The sequence below is a fragment of the Acanthochromis polyacanthus genome, chromosome 7, assembly GCF_021347895.1.
Source record: "Acanthochromis polyacanthus isolate Apoly-LR-REF ecotype Palm Island chromosome 7, KAUST_Apoly_ChrSc, whole genome shotgun sequence".
Taxonomy (NCBI): domain Eukaryota; kingdom Metazoa; phylum Chordata; class Actinopteri; family Pomacentridae; genus Acanthochromis; species Acanthochromis polyacanthus.
This window is the reverse complement of record NC_067119.1, coordinates 28,334,393-28,358,527: the sequence shown is the minus strand read 5'-3', so window position 1 is coordinate 28,358,527 and position 24,135 is coordinate 28,334,393. Positions and strand designations below refer to the sequence as shown.

At 41.3% G+C, this 24,135-nt stretch overlaps 1 protein-coding gene across 1 annotated transcript in view; it reads right to left on the bottom strand.

Moving 5' to 3' along the window:
• Window positions 1-3,570: 3,570 nt before the first annotated feature.
• Window positions 3,571-24,135, bottom strand: part of si:dkeyp-14d3.1 (transmembrane protein 132C) — a 157,056-nt gene continuing 136,491 nt past the window's right edge. Inside the window, exons 6-9 of the mRNA XM_022193150.2 lie at window positions 19,775-19,983; window positions 10,146-10,419; window positions 7,115-7,306; window positions 3,571-5,419 (exon numbers count right to left, since the gene is read on the bottom strand). Of these exons, the coding sequence (XP_022048842.2) occupies window positions 4,250-5,419; window positions 7,115-7,306; window positions 10,146-10,419; window positions 19,775-19,983 (1,845 nt within the window). The 3' untranslated portion in view covers window positions 3,571-4,249. The remainder of the gene's footprint in view (window positions 5,420-7,114; window positions 7,307-10,145; window positions 10,420-19,774; window positions 19,984-24,135) is intronic.

Sequence of the window (24,135 nt, the reverse complement as noted above, 5' to 3'; positions counted from 1 at the left end):
AAATAGATTGGTGAAGCTGAGATCAGATTTTTGTGGTTCAGATTACAAACCTCAAATCAGTGCTAAGAATGAATACTGTCAAGACTAGCTAAGATAATTAATACTACTCACATTTGCACATAAAATAGAGCAGCTAGTGTAGCTGAGCACAGACTGGATCATGGTTGCCAATGCAGGCAGCAACAGATTTAAGAATTTGTCTGGGCCTTTTAGTGCCTTAAAAAATAAAAAACTAGTGATGAATCTAACTACTTTTGGAACAAGCCGAAGCTACTTTTCAGCAGATGACAGCCCTGTAGGAACACCCCTCAGTATCTTCTTTGTTCAGCGAGTGTCAGAGTAACAGCTGACAGACATGAGTTAACAATGTTGCCAAGGACCAAAGTGGATGCTGTGTGCTCTGTGTGACAAATTCAGTCTTTCGTGTCCATCTGGGCAATCATTTTACATGTAGATGTAGCTGAAAATACAATAGAACCTGTGTCTTTAATTTATGTGCATGGTGATTTTCCCTGACAAACAAAAGTAGGTAACAGTGGACTGGAAACAGAAGAAATAGCTAGTGACTCTGTTTGAAGGTAACAAATTATGTCTACCAATACCTTTAAAGGTTCCATACTGTGCTGTGAGGTTGTTATAAACTTGGAGGTGTAGAGCAGGAGCTGTTAAGATATGAAGATGTTGCTTTTGTGTAGACAACCTCGGATGGACAGCAAGAATTTTACTGAACTACAACAATCCAGCCAGGCTTATTTACTTCATAAAGCTGCTTCTGCTAACTCTACGATGTCTCAGCCTTGACCAAAGCACACAAAATGTTCTGCTGTTGGCTGTAAGAGTAAACACAATAGTCTTTATGCACTCCCAGGATCTGAGGTATTGAAGGCCCTGTGGAATGCTTTTACGCATTTTTGATGGCAACGTGCCCACAACAACAGAGAAATTCCCAGCATTAGCGCGTTGTGTGGCTGATGTAGCTAATGTGGCTTTGATAAGATGCCCTGAAGTCAGAGCTCTGTGGAAATTGTAAAGCTGAGTTATATTCAGAGATGGTGGAAACCAAACATATAGTACATTTTAATACAGCTGAATTTCCAATAAAACTGTCCTCATTGGCATATTTTTCTATTTCTGTTGTCAGACAACAGAACAAGTAGAAAATAGTGTATGAATACAGGCAATTAAGATGACATGTTAGCCAGCAGTCACTTCAGAGACATTTCTAAACTGTGGCTCTGCACAGAGTTCAAACAATGATGGTGCTGTGAACACGGTGATGCTACAATGTAATTGATGACTTACACAGAAAGTTAAAAGTGATAGTAGGTCTTGGTCTCAGACACTAATTCGAATTTGTGTCTTCTGCCGAGCAGGTCAATATATAATTGAGGGACTTTTGAAGTCCATGGGATATATCTTACATACGTTTTATGTTCATTAAGATCATGTCTTTACAAAGTTCATAATTATTGAATATGGAAACAATCACTTGTTAAGAAAAAATGACAGGACATCACTAAAATGTCAACTAAATAACCATCTGAATTTAATAACAACCACCTTCTAATTAAACAATAATAAAATGAGCAATGAACAATCAAAAATTGTTTTGATTGTGTTCTTTTTATTAAGTTGAGATAATCATAACATATTTATTTTTTTTGGCAATATATCAAATTATTTGGAAAATAACAAATTGTATCTGTGTCTGAGAAGTAACTTTCCACGAAGTTATCCATTACAAAAACACCTCTCAAGTAAGTGCGTTAATTTCAGATCACATGACCTGCTCCACATGATGTCATTTCCTCCTGAAGAAAAGACTGGCAAGACTCCAAGGTATGTTCTTTCTCCTTTTTCTTAGTTGTTTAATATAGTGTGTAAGTCAAGTGTGGACAGTGTTACTACAATATCTTTACAAACAACTTTCAATTTCAATTTTACTCAATTGTATATATAATATTTAGAAGAATCTTTGTCTAAAAATGTCATGTGGTGTTTGGTTATAGGCGGCCATGTTGATTTTAGGCCTGAAAACAGCAAAAAAAAGTCAACTATGATACCTGCCAACCATGTTGCAAAAAGTCCCGCAATTATATATTGACCTACAACTGTTTTGTGTCACAGTGTCATGCAGAGAGAGTCTTCTTCCTGAAGGGAATGTGGACTGCAGCAGTTTAGCTGCATTCAAAACACTGAAACAGCCCATATAGAAACGGGCTAAAGCCAAGGAGTGATGGTCTAATGAACTGTCTGAAGTATTTTGAGCTAAAAAAACCCCAAAAACATTCTGTCCACAAAATGGTACCTTTAAGGCTTAGCAAACAACACATTATATCCTATATCCTATCACTTTTACACTTCTATCATTCCAGTCAAGCTATTCCCCTAAATTTAAGGTTTTTATGCTAACCTGAGCCACTTATTAGCTGGCTGTGGCTTCATATTAGATGAGCAAACAAGATTGGTAGCCATCTTGTCTATAAGACTTCGTAAAAAGCCAAAATGCTACAATGCTAAATGACTCCTTGCTATCTTTATATCTACTCTGATTTCTTGTCTCTGTTTGAACTCCATTTCTTGATGTTTTGTCATGTTTGTTCATGTCCTGCCTGGGATTTTAACTCATCAATAGCACCCTCACAGAAGCACAAAGGTGAATCAATCAACAAGCTGATATAGCTAATTTAACATAACCTGAAAAGCCTCCAAACCTCCACGCAGGTGTCTGGAGAGGCTCCATTCTGTACTGACATAAGTGCTATCCCTAATTGCACTCAACCCAGCGCTACTATTTGCTGAATTATTTCGCCTTCCCTCTTCTAGGTAATATTATGAGTTTTGCTGATTAACAATCTGATCCACACTGCAGCAACAGTTAACATAATGTGAACATTTCCCCGCTTGATGGAAAATAACAACACACACGCGCACACACAAAAAAATCACAATCAGCCAACACCACTGTGATGATAATAACATTCACTGAGCAAAATGCAATTTTTCAGCCGACTGCCTTTGTTTAGGAGGTTTTTAGAGATGATTATTATTTGTGCAATTATCTGAATAATAAAAGACTCATTTCCGAAAAGAAAACATTTCCCACCTTGCTTGTAATTATTCCTTTTGTGTCTGTGCGTTCGCTGAGAAATGGAGAGCGTATTACATTTCAGTTTGTCCATCAGTGCGCCTTTATACTGCCTGCTGTGGGACAGATGTTAACGAGGCATTAGTTGGCGTTTTCTTTAATGCTCACAAAACTTTAAACTGGGGAGCGGCAACAGGAAATGTCACATTATTAAGTTGTCCCGCCATATTTAAAGCCTCCTTCACACACTGGCAGTCCTGTCAGGGGTGCTGTGTTCTAATAGATGAGATGAGAGTATTCCTGCCTCCCTCCGCCGGACAGCATTAAAAGGGAGTAGATTATGTTGTGGCTTGTGGATAAATTGCACCTGAATGAATGTATAATTGGCTCCCCCTCCTCCGTCGTCTTCCTCATTTAACCTGCAGAGACTCTGAAATGAACGACCTTATGATGCTGCGGTCAATAAAAACTGATACACGCTCTTGAGATCATTGTGTATTCCTTAAGTGTTATGAAAATACAATATACAGAGCAACAATACAATGCTTTGGAGACTGTTCAGTATATACATAACAGGTCTTCTGCCTTGCTAAGGAGAATGAGAATGAACTGGAAGGTTGTGCCTTTTTTTTTTTTACCAACGACATGCAGAAATTTCTCTTGGCTTGCTTTGGCCTTTCCATGACTCTTGCACACAATACGGATCTGACGTAAGAAAGTAATATCCAAAAATGATACAAAACTTCCAAAGCCATTTAATGTGCACACACATTCAGAACACCTATCTAGTCACGTTACTGTTCGTTTTAAAATCTGTCTGTCGTCCGAATATCACAGGTCATCAACGCCGCAGATCAATCCTGGGATCATTACGTGACAGTAAACCCTGTAATAATAAAAGGATGATAAAAAGGTACTCATCTGATAAACAAATGAAAACAAAAAGACCTCTCGTCCTCCTTTTTTTTCCCTCCCGTTAGTGATTTATCATCAGTCACTTGTGGAATTATGACAGTCCTCATAAATTTAATGACCCTTTGGCAGTTTGGGGTGATTCTGATGTAAATGTTCTCTTTCACCAACTATGGGTCCGCTTTCTGTTGAGACCCACTTTCCTCTAGAAGGCATAAGGGTGAGTTTGTTACAAGTGCGCACAGTACATTATGCCACCTCTTTTAAAGCACTGTCATTTAACCTTTCCATGTAATTACGTAACTCCTTGGAGTCTCCCAGCTGCACGTCTTGGCACACCCACTTAATGTCCTGGCTGTGGCCTCCAGTCAGTGTGTTAACAGTGGGGTAGCTATTGTCTGAGGGGATGGTGGTGAACGTGGTGAACTTGACTCGCTTCCTCTTGGTGGTGGGGGAGTCTCCTTTGCTGTCCTTGCTTATGCCGCCCGTGTCCGCCGCTCGGTGCACTTGGCTCTGCACGTTCTTCTGGCCAGAGCCTCCGTTCAGCAAGTGGCTGCCCTCCTCAAGGCCGCTGCTCGAGTCCATCATGGAGGTCTGTTCCTCCTGCTGGGGCGAAAGGCTGATTTGGCTCTCCAGCAGCTCTGTTTCGTTCCCCAGCCACACCCAGTCGTGGGCGTGGTTCATGTTCTCCTGGCCCTCAATGGAGAGCTCCTTGTGGCGGTATTTAAGGGTGTAGGAAATGCAGTTGATAAGAAACACCAGGATGGCGAGGCAGAAGACCCCCAGCAGGGCGTACATGCCGATCTCCAGGTCTGTGAGCCCACGAGCCGTCTGAACGAGGTCGTCGTCCATGTTACGACCACGGGGCAGGTCTACTTGTGCGGGGAAGTCGGCAAAGTCAATTGGCATGTTCTGGCCTCCATCATCTGAGAGTTTATCCCCATTGGGTCGCCGCATTATTGCGCTTCTGGTGGTGGTGGCTCTCCTCAACACGCCGTCCTCCATGTCAGAGATGGAGCTGCCATAGTAGTGTGTGTCAAGGCCGGTCCTGTCCTGGGAGGAGGAGAGCCTGCCTCTGTTCTCCATATCATCTCCGTCGGGGCCATAGTCGCTACTCCCTCCCCTTGAGCTGTCACCGTGACCGAACCTCACCCTGACGTTACAGTTCCCCGCTGCTAGGATGCTGCGGCGCTTGAACTTCTGGCAGACCTCACAAACTGTCATTTCCACCCTGACCAGCAGGCCCTGACCCTCCGCCTCCGTCACGATGACAGGCCATTTCCACGAGGGGTCCTGTTTCACTGTCACCACTTCCTTGTCCAGGGACGTGGCTGTCAGGACGAAAAAGTCAGAATTGTAGAGGTCTAACGGAGCCACAGAGCCGTCACTGAACTGTAGCCAGGCGCTGATCAGGGCCTCCTGCAGCAACACACACACACACACACAACAGCATGCAGACAAAGAGCGTGAAGGAGAACATTTTGGTAATAAAAGAAACGGAAATTATTGTGCAAAAATGCTGCATTCAATCTCATTTCATGGAAATAGAATGAAACAGGTAATTTTCAACAGTTAGTTTTGAAAATTGCAAGGCCTCCTCGCTGAGTAATAATATCCTCTTTCTTGTTTCTGGCTTTTACTCTCAGGAGTGTAGTAAATTGTACAAATGAGCCACACAATGATTATTTAATATTCCCTTTGTCTGTGCACCACACAGAGTATACAGAGGGTTCTACTTGTGGATAATATCGTAAGCTGAATTAAGGCCCTCTAAGTTGTATGGTTCTGCTCACTTAGCCGCTATTTTTGCTTTGCTGAGGGGGGGATACAGATTAAAAGATGGACGGAAAAGATCAAATGGTAATATTAAACATTGTTCACGCAAATGAACATGTCATACAAGGCTGCCTTCTACTACAGGACAAATGCCCAAAGGCGCACAAGCAGATCCCCGCAGCGGTCCATCAATGCTCCCTAATTACTGACACCAGAGGACTTACAGCAAAGTGCAGTCTGCTTATCTTCACACTTTTTGTAAGGAGATCGGGCAGATAAATGGCCTTCACGTCCTTCCGCAGTTGGAGAAAGAGTGTGAAGAGGAGCAGTTCAGAGGACATGCGAGAGGGCATGATGGGCACATCAAAGAGGCAACAACGAGAGTAGCCACGGCAAATTACAAAAAAGGAAGCAAAACATGACAGAAGGGCCAACTTTGAAATGAAAGTCTTTTTTTTTTGGCACAGTAGCTGTGATGCTGCTTTTACATGTGCTCAGATTAATCTTCCATTTCTATTACATGCCTTGAGAAATACATTCTGTCACACTCTGGCTTTGAAGCGTTGGAGTTAAGGCGGTTTGGGATGTTGTGGAACCAGCAGAGCACACGCACTCACACTTCCCATGCATGTAAAATTGCTCATTCTCATGTAATCTGGATGTAAGTCTTTTGTTTTATAAATCAGATCATTCCAAGCAGCGGGATGCACCGTTTTGTCTTCAGCTGATATATAAAACTCTCTCTTTCATCAAATAAAGAGTGATTTAATATGCTAGGAGATAACAATTACTGGTACAAATTAACATCGTTCTCTTTCTTAATCAGATCTGGCTAAATGGTGTGCAAATAATTAGTGAAATTACTGGAATTGCTTCTAATCTATTAGATAAGAATCACCACTCATTTTTTTTTTATAAAGGAGGCATTATATTAAACTGTGGTGGCTAAGAAAGGAAAGAGTGCTATGCAAAGCTCAACTGAGGTTCCAGTCTCTTATCTTCATGATCAGTTAACCCGATTATCCTCTCAATTGATCCATTAATCATTTTGTCTAGAAATTGTCAGAAGAAAAAAAACCTGACAGTAATTTCCAGCCTCCTAAGGTAATGTGAATTTGATGATCATGTGATGTATGATTTGAGCAACATTCAAAAATATAAAGATACTCAGTGCACTATTAGAAAATCAACAAAATGATCACATCTGAGAAGCTGGAACCATCAAATGTTTGGAATCGTTTCATAGATGACTACAAGCATGATTTTGTTTTTGGTCAATTAATCAATTGATTGATGAATGAATGAATTTTTACAGCTCTGCTTATACAGCATCCTGACCTGTTTGGGGCTCTGCAGAACCTCCTGTGTGTTGGTCGTAGCTAGAATGGCCCTATTGCTTCCCGGACTGAGCTGCAGGTTCATGGACAGGCCTGTCACCAGCTGGACCCACAGGTCTGCGATGGTCACTTTGTCATCAATCACTGTGATGGTCTTTTCTGCCAGGATGGAGTCTGACAGCGGAGACAACACCTAGGAGGTGCAAAAGTAAGACAGTGAGGAAAAACGAGGGGGGAAGGATTGCAGATTTCAACTGTGTAATTGAAGTAATTTTTAAAGGGAAAGATGAAAAGTTAGATTTCCTTTTCCAATAACAATAAATGATTGCCGAGCAGTAACATGTGACATTCTAGTAAATACAATTACAACAATAGTGACTCAACCCATTGCACTGGCTGTTTATGAAAGCTTTTTCATTTCCTGTTCTAAACACCCGGGGTTGAGGAGGTCTTTCCCGAGAGAAATCAGCAGCAACAGCAAACACAGCTGAATACAGAAAAAGAGCAATGCCTACGGGGAACTTCATCAACAGAAATTCCAAAGCCAAAAGAAAAAGTCCCCGCTGGTCACGTCGCTTGATTGACAGGTGATTCCTGGCAAGAGGAATGCAGAAACATCACATCAATGTGCATTTAGCCGTGATTACGTCACCGACATGAAAAAAGCGGATTACCGCGAGTTATAGGTGATTTAAGAAAATGTCTTTCCAAGTGTTTCATCTAACATAAAAAGGCTCACAGGCTCCTGTGCAATATGCAAAATGATGTACAAAACCTACTTTTTAATTTTTTTTTTTATCTCTCTTTGCTCAGGCTGGGTAGATCAAACAACAACTCAACTTGGCTGCCATCCAGCCCCCATGCTTCCTGTAGGTAAGAACCCATTCCCTTTGATTAATACTGGTAATCTGGAGGAGAGACGCACTTGAACCCCACAAAACAGAAACAGGAAGTCTGACTGTGTGTATGATGAATGCCATGTGAGCTGTGTGTGGCTTCCTCTGCGTGCACATCTTCATAAGCATCTCCTCGTGTCTGAGCAAACGTGACGCGTTGCGCAGGTAGTCACAGCTGTCAGACCTTCGCACTCATCATGCATTCCGGTTTGTGCTTGTTTTGTGAGAGCGTGGAGGGTTTTGCGGAGGTGAACGCACGTCTGCACGCAGACAGACGGGTGAGTCCTCGACACCGCTCTCAGAGAAGTTGATATTCATTGAGTTAGCGTGAAGAGTCTGACAAACCAAAGGGCCGAGGGGGAGCACCCACTCACGGCTCAGGCCCTGAAGTACACCACAAGCACCTGTCTGCTCCAGACAAAAGGATGTACTAGTCAAGCTGAAGCAGTGACATTGGCAGCTGTTATTGTCCTTGGAATAAACAATATGTTCCTGCTCCTACAGTACAACATTCTCTTTTTTTTCTTTTGTCCACAAAATATTGCACCATAGTGGAGCTGAGTAAGGTCCACATGCATCCAGTATTTCAAATAAATGAATGTTCCCAGTTCAGTGATGCTTGAAAAGTCATAGAAGAGACATCAGAATAATTGCCACAGAATACTCTGGGATCACTAAAACAGATCCAAGCAAGGGACAAGACTGGCGCGGATCCTACAACACAAATACAACCAAAGCTTTCAGTGATTGTAGCGATGGCAGATTGCAGACCAAATGCATTTCAGTACTGTTAGGAGCTGTTTCTGATAACAGTCTTGCTGTGCACACAGCATCGATAGAGACGCAGAATGACAAGTGGCTTGACCCTCTTTGAGACAGGAAGCAACAATAATCATTGGAAATGTGTTCTGGGACACTTAAACTACTAACGCCTCAGAGCATCTGCATGATTAACGACAATAAACCCCACCCAATTTTCCTGCATATTTAGGGACCACTGTTGAGTTGAAGCAAAACTCAGGTGCATTGTTACTGTGGTGCTATTTTCACAGTTTCAGTCATAAATTACGACAACATTTTACTCAGTAAAGCAGCTGCTAACATCTGGAGAGCACATTTCTACAAGGAGGTTTAACAGGGTAAAAAAAAACAGAACATGCAGACAGACTGTAAACAAGCCAACAGTTCAGCCAGATTGTTTGAATCAGTGTGTTGTAATTGAAAGTAAGCATTGTAAAATGTAAACAATGATTTCACTTTGCACCAGTAAACTGCTGTTTAGACATACAACAGATACAAGCTGAACAAGATACATGGTGTGTAGACAGTAATTTGTTTGCATGAACAGTTTAGATTGCATTTTACAGGCCGCGCTCCTCCAAATTATTTGGACTAACCTGAGCTTTTGTTTCCAAACCCCTTACTGACTGACTGACATTTATATTTTGTCTTGCACCACCAAGTTCAAGTTTAAAAGTCTTGCTGTATTATTACTAACAGGAATGGCAGCCAAAACTTTTCTTTATGCAATGCCACTGTAAAGAGTTAGTATCTTATTTCTAAAAGTGTGGCTGCATGAGGTAGTTATCTATCTTCAGTGTTGATCGGTACACCCCTGTTTAAAAATGTAGGTAGTCTTAGCAGCATTCGAGCTATTTCTTGGACTGATGTGGATGCTGGTAGCAGCAAAATGGATTGTAGCCCCCTTAAAAAAACAAATTAGTTGGGATATGACTAAGCCTTTAAAACACCAAAGTCATATAATAACACAACCAAACTAATCAACTCAGGCAGCAGTAGGCCAGAAAACTCCCTTGTTCCTTTGATAGAAGAATGTTGTTTCTGTCACAGTACTCCATCTTTGAATAGGACATACATACATAAAACAGCTTCAGTTCCCTCTTGGAACTGGCTGGGTAAAGTGAAAACATTTTAAATGTCAGCTGCATTTAAACGGATATTGATTTTTTTTTTTTTTTAAGGGAAGCTAAAATACATTTTGCTGTTGGCACCATCCAGCGGTTTCCCAAACTGTCATCATGTGGACTGTCATCTGGTAATACAGTGACTTTGGATAATTACCTCACACAACCCCGCTTCAAAAAAGTTCAAACTTAGTGGTAACTCTTGGTTCACCTGGATAGTGGTCATCCCCACGTCGAGTCCCACTAGGATCCTCCTGTCCAGCAGCTGTGCAATTTGGGGTCTCTCTACCTTCAGGAAGTCCCACACCAGCTCTGTAATGTCCACCTGCCAGTCCGTGCCTAGCATGTAGCTGGTCTGGCCTCGAGGATCCGCCGACTCAGCTACAAAATGGGTCAGGACTTTGATCATGGCATGCTGGTATTGCAGAGTGCAGCTGCGTCCTCGTCTGTCGTCATCGTCCTCATCCTCGCTGTCTCTTGCGGACCTGGCAAGCAAAAAAAGCAAAACAACAACCTGATGTGCTGACTGGAAAGCTAGTGTTGTGATTTTAGAGATGCCAGTGATGGTTGGTCCTCTACTTTAGTACTGACTGATACACTGCAACCAATAAATATTGTATGTAACCCTATGAAAGTTGGTACAGCTGAAGCAGAACAGAGATTCTTGGCAAAATGTTGTCTACACCCAAAGTGCACAGCGAAGAGAAAATCTGAAAGAGAAAAAACTCCAGCAAATGCCTTGTTATTGGCAATACCGATCCACACACTACAAGCACTGCTGAAGGTCTGACCTCTTCAAGCAATTTGGTGCAGACATTCATGGTCCCCAGACAATGACTCCTTCAGCTTGGAACTCCTTTGACTTTTCCTTCAGCATCACTCTTGACCTTTGTAGTTGTAGAGAATTGTGAAAATGAAATGACAACTGCAATATGGTCTGCTACGAAATGTGGTAAAAATGTCATTGTGATGAATTCTTGGTGTTGGACAAACATGTATATGTTCTCATTTGAAAAGAACTAAGACACCCACAAATAAATATTGCATTTAGTAAATAACCACCTCACAGTGGCACTCTCTTGATACCAGTTGTATTTCTACTAGTTTACACCTGATGCTTCTATCATGTTATGTTTTTGGTGTCCGGCCCTTGATACTGTTGTAGGTCTTTTTCTGAATAGATACGTACTGGCAAAAAAAAACATTTGGTCTTTATGACGAAATGTTCTTATGGTTTGCTGTACGTTGGACAAACACCAAGAGCATTAACTACACATCTCAACCTGAGAATGCAGTGCATGCACATGTCATGGTGACATCATGAACTCACTGCTTTACAGAAAGTCATCTTGGTTCCTTACTTTAAACACAGAGGGGCCCTTTGGCATTAAGGAAAAACTAAGTTTGTCATGTTTCAAGTTGTCACACTTGACAGACCTTTACTCCAGTACTTTTATACTGCTATCCTTGCAATTTTAAGATAAGTTTGTTTTGTTTCTGACATGATGTTTGCCCTCTGACATAAATAAACTGCTTGATTTGTCACGTTTCCTTTGGGTTGTCATCTTTGACAGATGTTTGCTCTGATACTTTTTTGCACTTTTATCTCTGAAACTTTGAGAAGTCTGCATCCTTTTTTTTCTGACATGGTGCTGGAGTGTGGCACTTCGGTACTGAGACAATCGTACATTTTTTAACTCTGATAAAGACACGTTGAAATGTTATTGAAATGTATTTTATAAACAGCTATTTTTTGGTATTTTAACTTTTGCTTCCACTCAGCCACTCTGTGGCCATTTTGTTCTGCGCCTATCGAGATGAGCTGGTCTATCAGGTGACTCGCAGTTGTCTGTATTTGTAGGAGGCATCTCTTTATGTTCCTTTGTCGGAATGACGCATGTTGTGGTAATTTATTAGATGTGAGCATTAACTTTTGTGCAGATTCCATCAAGGTCAGCAGGTATAATTTGGGTTTTTCTTTGGCTTTTGTTGTCTCACCAATATTAGTACAGAATCTGAATTGTCCAGTACTTTGTTTCATGCCAAACTAAATAGATTCCCATCAGCCTTAACGTTGGATTGCATTGTGACTGGTGCTGATGATCACATGTTAGCACAGTAAACTAAAGTAAGGAAAACATTACAACCACTACACATTTGCATGTTTGCATTGACATTTGAGCATGCCTACACTAACATGTTTGCAGACACTTAATCCTCTACAGCATGTATTCCATTATGATTACAATACATAATGGAATTTAGCATACTTGACAGTAATTGCTGTAAACTATCTAAAAAAGGCAGAATCTACAATAAATGTGCCAAGTGTGCACACTGTATCTTTGTAAATATATATTTTATATGGGAAAAAATCTAAATTTACACGTGTTTTCTAGTATTTTCAGCTGCATTCAAAGTTGAACTGCTCTCAGTCAAACATACACAAAGTGGTGAAAGTCATACAGGGATGTTTCCATGACGATCAGGTTATTGTTTCGATCAGACCTGTAAGAGAAGATCAATTCAGTGAATGGCTATCATTTTTCTCTCTCAGTGCATCTCTCCTTCACCATTTTGCGCCACGTGTTCTGGACTGTGAATGTGCACACACCTCCTTACTGCTTTGCTTAATAGCCTCCCTGATTGCGCTGCTGCGAGCAAATCTAATTTTATGACTTTAGGCATTAAATCAGCCAACAGAGGCACAACTTTTCCTCACCAGGAAAATTGCTTTGAGTATGACAAACTGGGCTTAAATGGTTTCAATACAGCTGCAAGATCATTAGATTTTTGTCCGTAACTGCCTTTTTTTATTTTTGCCTCAACAAACACCTTTGTAGAAATAACAGATAAAGCACCCCAAGATGTTGAGAAAGCAATGCTTCAACGGTTGATCAGGGAGAATAAATGCTGCAACAGCTCTTCAGTCTTGCACCGGGGCACAGTTGGGGTGCTTGCAAACAGAAAAGCGCTTTGTCAACACAACAACTAATCATGCACGGTACCGCAGACTGACATGCACCTCTCTGTCTAATCATTGTCATTTGTTCCTCTGTCTCCCTGTCTCTCTGTCTCACATACACACCACTGAAGGTTGTGATCATGATAAAGGGGAGAAGAAAAGAAATTAATCTCTTAAACTGTTTTTCTTGCGATTATCCGCTCTGCTTGTCTCTTTCTCTCTGAATCCCCAGAGAAATCTGACTGCATGTGAAGCAGTGGGAATAAAGATGTTAGATGCACGCTCCAGAGGAAAGCCAGGGGTAGAGAGAGATTTGAAGTTAAGGGCTTAAAAGCTTTGCTGGCGGGACTGATTTCACATGCAACTGAATGACAGCCATTAACACAGGAAATTATTCTGCAGTGAATACTGTTCCACTAAAAGACAACCTTTATAATCAGGATTCATCTATCATCACATGCGATCCAGCCAAGGGTAAACGTCTCAGTGTGTTGTGGACACCACTGAATTTTGATTGCAGTGACATACTTCTTCTAAATCAAGTTTAGAAGAAGTTATATATGCTATTATAATGTTGAGTCTTGTAATCTTAAAAGCTTCTGAAAATATCAGCGTATCTCCAACAACATGACCCAAACAATCAAACAACTGTCATTGGATTTTGATTGAAATGCTGCCAAAGCCTGATTAATGCAAAGAAGTACGTGTCAATTTGGGTTTTTTATCCTCCTGAGATTATTTTTTGTCGCATTTACTGCCATTGTTGGATAGTGGCAGTGGACAGAAACGAGAAGGAAAAGGAGCAGGGGAATGACATGCAAATGGTGCCCAGTTGAGAACTGAACCAACATAAAGATGCGTTCAAAGTCATTGTAGTTTTGGCCACAGACTACAGAAAGAGATGATAAATAGTCTTATATGATCAGTCCAAGTTTGATCACCATGCAAGACATGGCTGATTACTGGTCACATCTACTGTACAAACGGTGCATTTCAAAATTTGATTGTAACACTATTTTAGACATTTAAATATTGAAATATGATCTAAATTCTTACAGAACTGAAGTTGTATTATTTCTCCTTGAACACCTCAGAAACACATTTTCTAGCCTCTGACTGGCATTTCCTTGGCTTCCAGTTCAACTGTGAGGAACCTTGGAGTTATTTTTGACCATGATATCTTCTTTAACTCAGCTTTCTTTCATCTGCGTAATACTGTCAAAATCGTCCTCTCTCAAAGGGATGCCAAAAAACTCATCCATGCATTAGGCTGAACTATAGTAATTCATTACTATCAGGATGCCCATATAACTCTCCAGCTGATTCAGAATGTTGCAGCAGAGTGCTAACAGGACCCAGCAGGAGATCATATTTCTATCATATTAGCTTCTCTTCATTAGCTCCTCGTAACAGTCAGAATCACATTTAAAATCCTTCTCCTACCATACAACACTCTTAATGACCAAGCTCCATTATTCTAACCAATTTTGTACCATATTATCCCATCACTTTGCACTCAGCCTGCAGGCTGATTTGTGGTTTCTAGAATTTCCAGAAGCAGAATGAGAAGCAGAGCCTTCAGCTTCCAGGCTCCTCTGCGGTGGAATCAGCTCCCAGTTTGGGGCAGGAGGCAGACACACGCTTTACTTTTAGGACTATACCTAAAACTTTCCTCTTTGATAAAACTTAGTAATGGCTGGTTCAGGGTCACTTAAACCATCGTAGTTTTGTTGCTATAGGTCTACCCTGCTAGGAGACTTCCCATGATGCACTGAGCACCTCTCCTCTTCTGTACTTTTCTATTTCCATACATTTATATGCAACAAGTGCATGTCACTGTTTAATTCAACTCAATTCAAGTGTATATTTCATTTATATAGAGCCAATTCACAACATATGCCATGTTAAAACACTTCATATAGTGAAGATGTAAAATGTAAACAGACAACCTAACTATTCCAAAGTTCCCTTTGGATTCACTTCGAGCCAGCACCTTTCTAACAGAGGAGAGGAACCAAAAACCTCTCCTTTACTGAGAAGAACTAAGCAAATAAATACATAAATAAAAAATAACTCCAACAAACCAGAACCAGACTCAAAGAGGGGGCCATCTGCCTCCTGTAGTTTGTGTTTATGCCCTGCAGGTATCTCTGGCTATGGAGCTACATGTTTCTGATCACTGACCTCTAAAGTGTTTATTGTTCTCTCGTGTTTTGCTTCTCTATTTTCTATCTGCTGTCTTATTTTCTCTCCCCTTTACCCTCACCCCGACAGGTCGAGGCAGATGGCCACCCTCCCTGAGCCTGGTTCTGCTATTTAAGGGATTTTTTTTCTTCCCACTGTTGCCCAGTGCTGTTCAAAAGGAAATCCAGTGAAAACTTTAGATTTGTTGGGTTTCTCAATATAAATTAATCTGAATTTTACTAAGCAAAATGCCGTGAGGTGACATATGTTGTGAAATGGCCTCATATAAACAAAACTGGCGTTGGTAAATTGACTATTTTAGAAAGGCTTGTAACACTTGTGTTTCTAAGCAGCACAATGGACCAGATTCCTAGGATGGAGGGCATTTGAGCAATTCAGCTCAGCAGTATTTCAAATCCATGAAGCTTTCTCCCCATGTTACCTTAGTTCATCATGACTAATTAAAGGCCAACCTTCGAATTCGCATACACATAAAAGAGCTACCATCTGCATGAAATGGAACACATGCTCAGACGCATTGTTTATTCCAAGAGACTAACAAGGTTTGTAATTCATGAATTTGTGATCAAACATTCATTGTTCTTTTAAATTTCTGTTCTCCTTTCATAAATTCCTGTCCTCCGTTGTCTCTCTCTCCACTCATTTACATGTTACATGCAGTAGAGGAAACCACTTGCCAACAGTGTCTGCCACTGTCTTTTTGTTCCAGAGGCAGTAATTGAAAGTTTGTCATCAATGACTGCTTTCGATTAATCCTGTTGAATCATTTTTGGAGTATTTTTGAGCGTAAACAGGATCTATTACTTGACATTCACGGTCAATGAAATGACAAATGGCACCGATGTCGGAGATTATGTCCTGACATATTGACTGAATCAGCGTTTAAGCACTACATTTATAAGGACATTTATATATGCAGATATTAGTCAGGTGTAATGGATCCAGGAGTAAACAAGCTGACAGTGAAGTCCAACCATTTTAGCTCCGGTATAAATCTGATCTGCCAATGCTTGTGGAGCCATCTCAAAATCTAATCTAAGGTTAATCTAATAAACAAATCACACTCGGTGCTGAGAACAACCTGCTTCACAAAGCAATTTTTCTTTCCGCTTCATTCACTTTTAAGCCCAGCTCTGACTTCAGAGGAGATGCTGCATATTAATGTGTGTGTCACACTTATTTTTGTTGTGCCCCGTGGATTGTGTGTTGTATTTGTTCTGGCATTTTGCTGCATTTTATTTTCTGCTACAATAACATGATGAAGGTCATTTGGACAGAAATAGACAGTGTTGTTTCTCTCTCTCTATATATACACACGTGGACAAAATTGTTGGTACCCCTCAGTTAAAGAAGGAAAAACCCACAATTCTCACTGAAATCACTTGAAACTCACAAAAGTAACAATAAATAAAAATTTATTGAAAATTAAATAATCAAAATCAGCCATCACTTTTGAATTGTTGATTAACATAATTATTTAAAAAAAACAAACTAATGAAATAGGGCTGGACAAAAATGATGGTACCCATAACTTAATATTTTGTTGCACAACCTTTTGAGGCAATCAGCTGCAGAACGCTCATTGACAAATACAGAAATCGTTTAATTGCAGTGTCAACAGGTATTTTGGCCCACTCCTCATGAGCAAACAGCTCCAGTTGTCTCAGGTTTGATGGGTGTCTTCTCCAAATGGCGTGTTTCAGCTCCTTCCACATATGTTCAATGGGATTCAGATCTGGGCTCATAGAAGGCCACTTTAGAATAGTCCAACGCTTTTCTCTCAGCCATTCTTGGGTGTTTTTGGCTGTGTGTTTTGGATCGTTGTCCTGTTGGAAGACCCATGACCTGCGACTGAGACCAAGCTTTCTGACACTAGGCAGCACATTTCTCTCCAGAATGCCTTGATAGTCTTCAGATTTCATCGTACCTTGCACACTTTCAAGACACCCTGTGCCAGATGCAGCAAAGCAGCCCCAAAACATTACTGAGCCTCCTCCATGTTTCACCGTAGGGACAGTGTTCTTTTCTTCGTATGCTTGGTTTTTGAGTCTATGAACATAGAGTTGATGTGCCTTACCAAAAAGCTCCAGTTTGGTCTCATCTGTCCAAAGGACATTCTCCCAGAAGCTTTGTGGCTTGTCAACATGCATTTTTGCAAATTCCAGTCTGGCTTTTTTATGAGTTTTTTTCAGCAGTGGTGTCCTCCTTGGTCGTCTCCCATGAAGTCCACTTTGGCTCAAACGACGACGAATGGTGCGATCTGACACTGATGTACCTTGGCCTTGGAGTTCACCTTTAATTTCTTTGGAGGTTGCTCTGGGCTCTTTGGATACAATTCGAACGATCCGTCTCTTCAATTTGTCATCAGTTTTCCTCTTGCGGCCACGTCCAGGGAGGTTGGCTACTGTCCCGTGGGTCTTGAACTTCTGAATAATATGAGCCACTGTTGTCACAGGAACTTCAAGCTGTTTAGAGATGGTCTTATAGCCTTTACCTTTAAGATGTTTGTCTATAATTTTTTTTCGGATGTCCTGAGACAATTCTCTCCTTTGCTTTCTGTTGTCCATGTTCAGTGTGGTACACACCTTTTCACCAAACAGCAGGGTGACTACTTGTCTCCCTTTAAATAGGCAGACTGACTGATTATGAGTTTGGAAACACCTGTGATGTCAATTAAATGACACACCTGAGTTAATCATGTCACTCTGGTCAAATAGTTTTCAATCTTTTATAGAGGTACCATCATTTTTGTCCAGGCCTGTTTCATTAGTTTGTTTTTTTAAATAATTATGTTAATCAACAATTCAAAAGTGATGGCTGATTTTGATTATTTAATTTTCAATAAATTTTTATTTATTGTTACTTTTGTGAGTTTCAAGTGATTTCAGTGAGAATTGTGGGTTTTTCCTTCTTTAACTGAGGGGTACCAACAATTTTGTCCACGTGTGTATATATATATACAGAGGCAGCTTGGTCTGACAACGGTTGATTGCTTTTCATTGTTTGAATCTTGGAGGGATTTTAACACAGCTGTTTGTTTTACAGCAGAGAGAGAACGTGTTTAAGAAAATCACAACATTAAAAACTGAGTAATGAAAGGTAAGTGCAAGAGAATTTTTTAAACGGTAATAAACAAGGAAAAATGGGATCTCACTATGCATATCTTGAAAGAAGTGTTAAAGGAGGGGCTCATGCCTGAATGCTACGCCTACACTTAGGTTTGCTGTCTGCAAAGGCTTATCTTGTTCCTGTTTTGACAGGGCTTAGGAAGGGAAGAGGTGAGCCATACAGGCAGTGCCAGTCAGAAACTGTGTGAGGAGTACTTTTGCAGCTATAACAGGCCTCATGTCTCTTTATTTTTTATTTTTCACTCTCCCTGCAGCATTGCCAAAACTTGCCAGCCTGTCTGACAGAGGAAGGTCCCACCACTTGCTATTGTTGCTCATTGGCTTAGTTCCTTGTGGGTTTATGGACAGTGGACCAAGGCCCATTCTCACCAACAGGCACAGCGCTACTTTGCAAGGTCACGCCTGTTATCCCCTGATAAACAAAGACGGGTGGAAGACAGGCAGAAAACAAAGCTCTCTGCAGCCCATCAGCACTGGTGCTGTTGTCAATAGTGACAACACAGCTTGGCTGTCGCCGCTGATAAAGGCATACCAGCACACAGCTGGAAAAGCGACATCCTCAACAAGCCGTGGCATTAGTTGAATGCTGTACCTCTGTCACTCAAAATAAGAGGGGAGCAGGGATAATTAGAGTAGCCACACTGGTGTGTGGGATGACTCTGAGTCCAACTTCAATGCTTTTCCAAAAGTAATTACTGCAGGTAGGCTGATAGGTGCTCCATCAATTGATGGATTTCAACAGTTGCAAAGTAGCACTGCACAGCAGTGTTGGCAGAGATGTTGGCAGTGATGAAGCCACAGGGGAGAGACCTGACCTCCAGACAGCTCTAATAATGTTCTGTCCTACTGACACCTAAAAGGCACAATGGCAGGCCACCTTAAGCCAGCCGTAATGACAAGCTGTATTGCACAGGTCAGCCATTTATCAGCCAAGACCTGTCAGTAGGACTGAAGTCAGGAGTAGAAAGGTGGAGTGGTGTTCAGTCACACATCATCATTATCTCATCTTTGCCACGACTATAATCAAGTATATCACCTGGAATAAAGGCTATATGTAGTTCTATTAAACCAAGATACCCCTGCTGCAAAAGAAAACAAAGGACTGTGATATGACGCCAAGAGGAAAATCGCAAAACAAACAATATTGCCAACGTGTCAAAAATACTAAGAAACAAATGCATTTCTAAATAAAACTTCGATCTACTCAAATTAAAGCTTTATCATTGGATAAGTGTAAATTATGCCTGTTATACACAACACTAGATGACACAAAAACTGAAGTGAGAAAATGAGTAGATGTTAAGTCCATATGCTTTTCAATTAATTCCAAACATATGTTAACATCTCTGTATGCAATTATATCCTCTGGTCAGATTTCTGCTGACAAATCCAGAGAAATAATAAATGAGCTACATGGTACTTAATCAGGTTACCGGACGAGACCTCTGGTGTAGTCTGGTGTAATAGATCAGACACGTGTGGTAAATTAGAGAGCAGTACACACAGTCACAAAGCATCCAACGGGCACATGAACCACTGTACCTCTGACTGGTGGCCACAATGGGCACCCTCCATCCTTTGATCTGGCTCAGCTCAGTGTCTGAAACCTCAATCTGGAGGGGGAGACGAGGGATCCACACGTTGAGCTCCAGCTGAGCACTGAGGTATCCATAGGTGAAGTTCACCATCATCTTCACCTTGCCCTTCATCTCCTTGCCATTCACAAAAACATAGTCGCACCTGTCCGACACCTGTGTAGGAGAAGAGGAGAGGATTAAAAAGGACAGCATTTAAGTTGAGCTCTTCTGACAGTTGCACTAGATGACTACACAGTGAATTACACAGTGCAATACACTGTAAAGCGCTCCATGTAGGCCAGGCCCTGCGAGTTGATTATAAGGCTTTACACTTCTGAGCTCTCCACTGATATAGTATTCCTGTAACTACTTTGAACAAGATGAAAGGTCCTCTATCTGCTCCACACTCAGGAAAAGAGGGAGGAGGGCAGCAAGGACATCTTTGAACCGGAGGGAAAACAGGTCGTGGTCTGCTGTTTTATTATCGCTCAGCCTGCAGCTAAAAGAAGAACCAACAGATGGAAACTAGTAAGAGGAGAGCAGTTGTCTCTTGATAAAATGACCAAACTCACAGCCATCTGTTTGGTAAATTGCTTTACAAAAGGAACGAGAGTGGGCCAATTTTGTGCTATCGAAAGACCCAACTCCTTGTTGCTTTGACTCGGTCTCTTTAAAGCCCATCCTTGGTTCTTTGCTCAAACTAGCGTTTGATTATTGTCCAGAATCCACTCTCTCTGCTGCTGAAAAAGCCTTACAATATGGCAGTGCAAGCGCCACACATAACATATTCGAAAAACCCTGCTAAGAGGAATATTTAGTGGACAAACACACTCACACTTACAGAGGTAATTAATTGGTATATCCTCAACCAAGATGCACAGTTTTTTTCTGGGCATTTTGTCAGTCTTATTGATCCCATCATATAGCAGACTAGCATGGCTGATACCAGATGGAATTAGATAGTCTGGGGAAATATCTATTTTTTTTCTACTTCCAAGTTATTTCTCCACAGTGAGATAAAACCATAAACAGTCATTCATCACATAGCGGTGGCAGGATATCCTCTGTGACCAGGAAGAAAACTTTCCGTGTGACAGATTCTGTTCTGTACTTTGTAGGCCTCCTGCACTTCACCTCTAGCATGGAGCTGTAAAGTTCCTGTGGTGCTGTGTACGCTAAGTTTGGCTGAAAGAAAAGCAGATATTTAGAGATTTGTTGCATTGATTTTAAAATCTGTACAAATGCAAGCTTCCTGGCTAAACTAGCAGCATTCTTAAAGAATTAGTGTGTGGCAGCGTTGGCTTGATCAAAACAGCCGTTAGAGACTTTCCAGTTGAATTCTTCTGATTACATCTGTGTAGACATATAAATGTAAACAAACTGCTGCCAGCTGAAGAAAGAAACTTAATGATGGTATATGAATATATAAAGTAAATAAAATACAGTCTGTCTTCAATCTCCTAGGAGATGGGCTGCCAAGTTTTAAACTTTAATGTCTGACTGAATATTGAAAAATGTGCACTTTTCCTGCAAGAAAAAATATAATGATAATACTGTAGCTTTTGTGTATATTTTCATACAGATTTACTTTCAGGACTTTTGTATTTACTTTCAAAGGAATGGGAGGAGAGGAATTTGAACTGGGAATCTGTTGCTCAGGGTGGTATGTGGCTTAATCCCATTTGGGCACATTTTTTACATTTTCAAAGATTTTCTGAATAATATTTGTAGATAATATTTGTACACCTCAAATCTCTGGCAGGTGTTCTCCTTCCCTTTCACTTTCTTTTCCCTGCACACATGTGAGGATCGACCTTGCTGAGAGATGCTATTTTCCTCTGTCACACCACATGACCTTCAGATGTCTGCAACTTTACGGCATTCAACATTCAAAACTTCGGATACTTCAATCAACTGAATCATCTCGAGTATAAAGGTTAAATGGATAAATGGCTGAATAAAAAAGTGGAATCCAGTTATCCTAGCCTGCTAATATTAACAATGATTTAAAGTAGAAGTTTGTTTTCACCTGCACAGCTTTTGGAACTGAGGTGATATAATAAACTACTTTTTGTGCCTGCCCACAAAGATATTGCACCAATAAAATTACCATTACAGGAACAGTGTCACACAGAGCCAAAAGTTCACACCCCCAGCAGCATACTAATGAAGGCAGCGCCATCACAGCAGAAAGATAAATACAGTTTAAATTTCTTCTTATTGGTGATTAGAATTTTGAACTCATTTTTCATCAAAGATTTATTTTAGCATTTTCTTTCCAAAAGCACATTTTTTCCCTGCAGAGTTACCCATTCTGAAATTGTACAAATTCTCCCATTCTACAGCAGGCAAACAGAAGCCGTGGACTTTATGTCCTGAGACCAAGCAGCTCTAAAACCCCCACGAGAGAGCTGAAAAGCATGCTGCAGGGCATCCTTCAAGGCTACAACCGACCATCAGAGAGCGTCTCATAAGGTCTGGCCAAGCCTTGAAACTTCAAGTGGACACATGCAGGATCAATGGACATTTCCTCGGTTATTAAAGTGAACAAAGAGAACACAGAATGCAGTACCTTGAGCGCACCATGCTGTACGGCACTGCAATGTAACAGGGACTGACAGAGTTGCTTAATGAAGCTTTTGAACATTTCTACAAGGGCGGCGTCTCTCCCCTGGCTACAGTCAGTCATGGAGCAGATTGGACTCCATCAGGGCTCCCAGTGAGAGAGTGTGTTTGAACTGATAAAGATGTCAGAGGAGTCCCTGCTCCTTATCAGCTCTCATTGTTCGCCTCTTTTTCTCTCACCGCACTCAGTCTACTGAGACTGAAGTGCCTTTGACAGCCCCTTCATCTCTGACTTTTCTTAGTTAAGGCTCTACAACCTATGTGCAAGAGAACTGGGTTGCAGGCGGTGTAACACCTGACTGGGCTCCATATAAGCCTCATCGACCACATCTAGTGGTGATATGAATGATCAATAAAACGGATGCTGCAGACAGATACGCTTATCCGTTTATCAGTCTTATTTTATTGCCATATTTGAAATTTACCCTGTTCTTGTAGCAGCAAAAAGAATTTGTAAATGAATGCAGGATTTATTAACATACAGCTCTGCTACAGCATGTCTCATGACAAGGAAATTAACTGCCTGCTGGCATTTCTTCGATCTATTACCAAACAATCTAAGCAGAAACAATTATGGGAAACATGGCAGCTGACATCCAGCCTTCCCAACGCATTACACTGACGTGCTTGCACCTTCCTGCTGTGCTGCCTTATTGGCAAATATAGCCTCAAATCAATATTTTAACCTAAAAGGACACTGCCACTTAATCAGCAGCTCTTTTAACCCCTCAAACACCCTCCCCGCTGGATGTGTGTTGTGCCACACGCAGGGTGGGACTGTCTCTGTGAATTACACACTCTCCGTCATTCTGCTTCGCAAAGTATCATAAACGTCCAGGAGGATCCACTGCCACATTAATCAGACACATTAGGCAGCTAACGGGAGAATACTTACAGAGGACATTAAGGCTGTCTCTGGATCTAGCCCAGGAAATTAACAACTCACCAGACAGATACAATCCAGGGCAGATATGAGCGATGGGACTAGGGAGCATGAAGGTGGGGTGAGTCTGTCTCTGGCTTGTACACAGAGTTGCCTTGACAGAAGCAATTAAGCCGCTCAGGCTACTCTGCATAAGCTACAGCACTCACTTCTATGCAAGGGGAAGTTCTAATATCCAAACAGCCCTGCTCCATAGTTGCAGGGGTTGTATGAGCACACTTACAGCATAACCTTGAGTTCAGGCTGACATACGAAGAGTGAATATTTCCCCAGGAAACTATTTAATGTGTTTGTATGTTTGTATGAATGTGGAGTCAGAGTTAAATCCTGAAACAGCAGTCGTTTAACGCCAGAATAAGGAAGCCCAAAGCATCCAGAGACCTGCAAGGGCAACTGTGTTAGGAGGCAAAGCACTGACCTGAGATATGTTAAAATGCTGCATAGAACGGAGGCTCACTGCAGAGCTGGGTGATGACTCTTTGTGGGTGCATCACTAGAAGTGAACCCTCTGACATGCAAGCACTCCTGTGATGCATTGGAAATATCCTGCTTGTTTGAAAATGTCCAACATGGGAAGCTGTATAACGAGGAAAGTAGATGGAAAGCAGAGGAGGCCCTCCAGACATATACACAAACACATTGAAAGAAGCCCATACAGTGAAGCAGGCTACATACACTGGCCCAAAACTGAACTGTCAAAATGTTAATCCAGAAAAAGCAAGATGTGCATGCAAAAGAGCACAGGCACAGCATTTTCT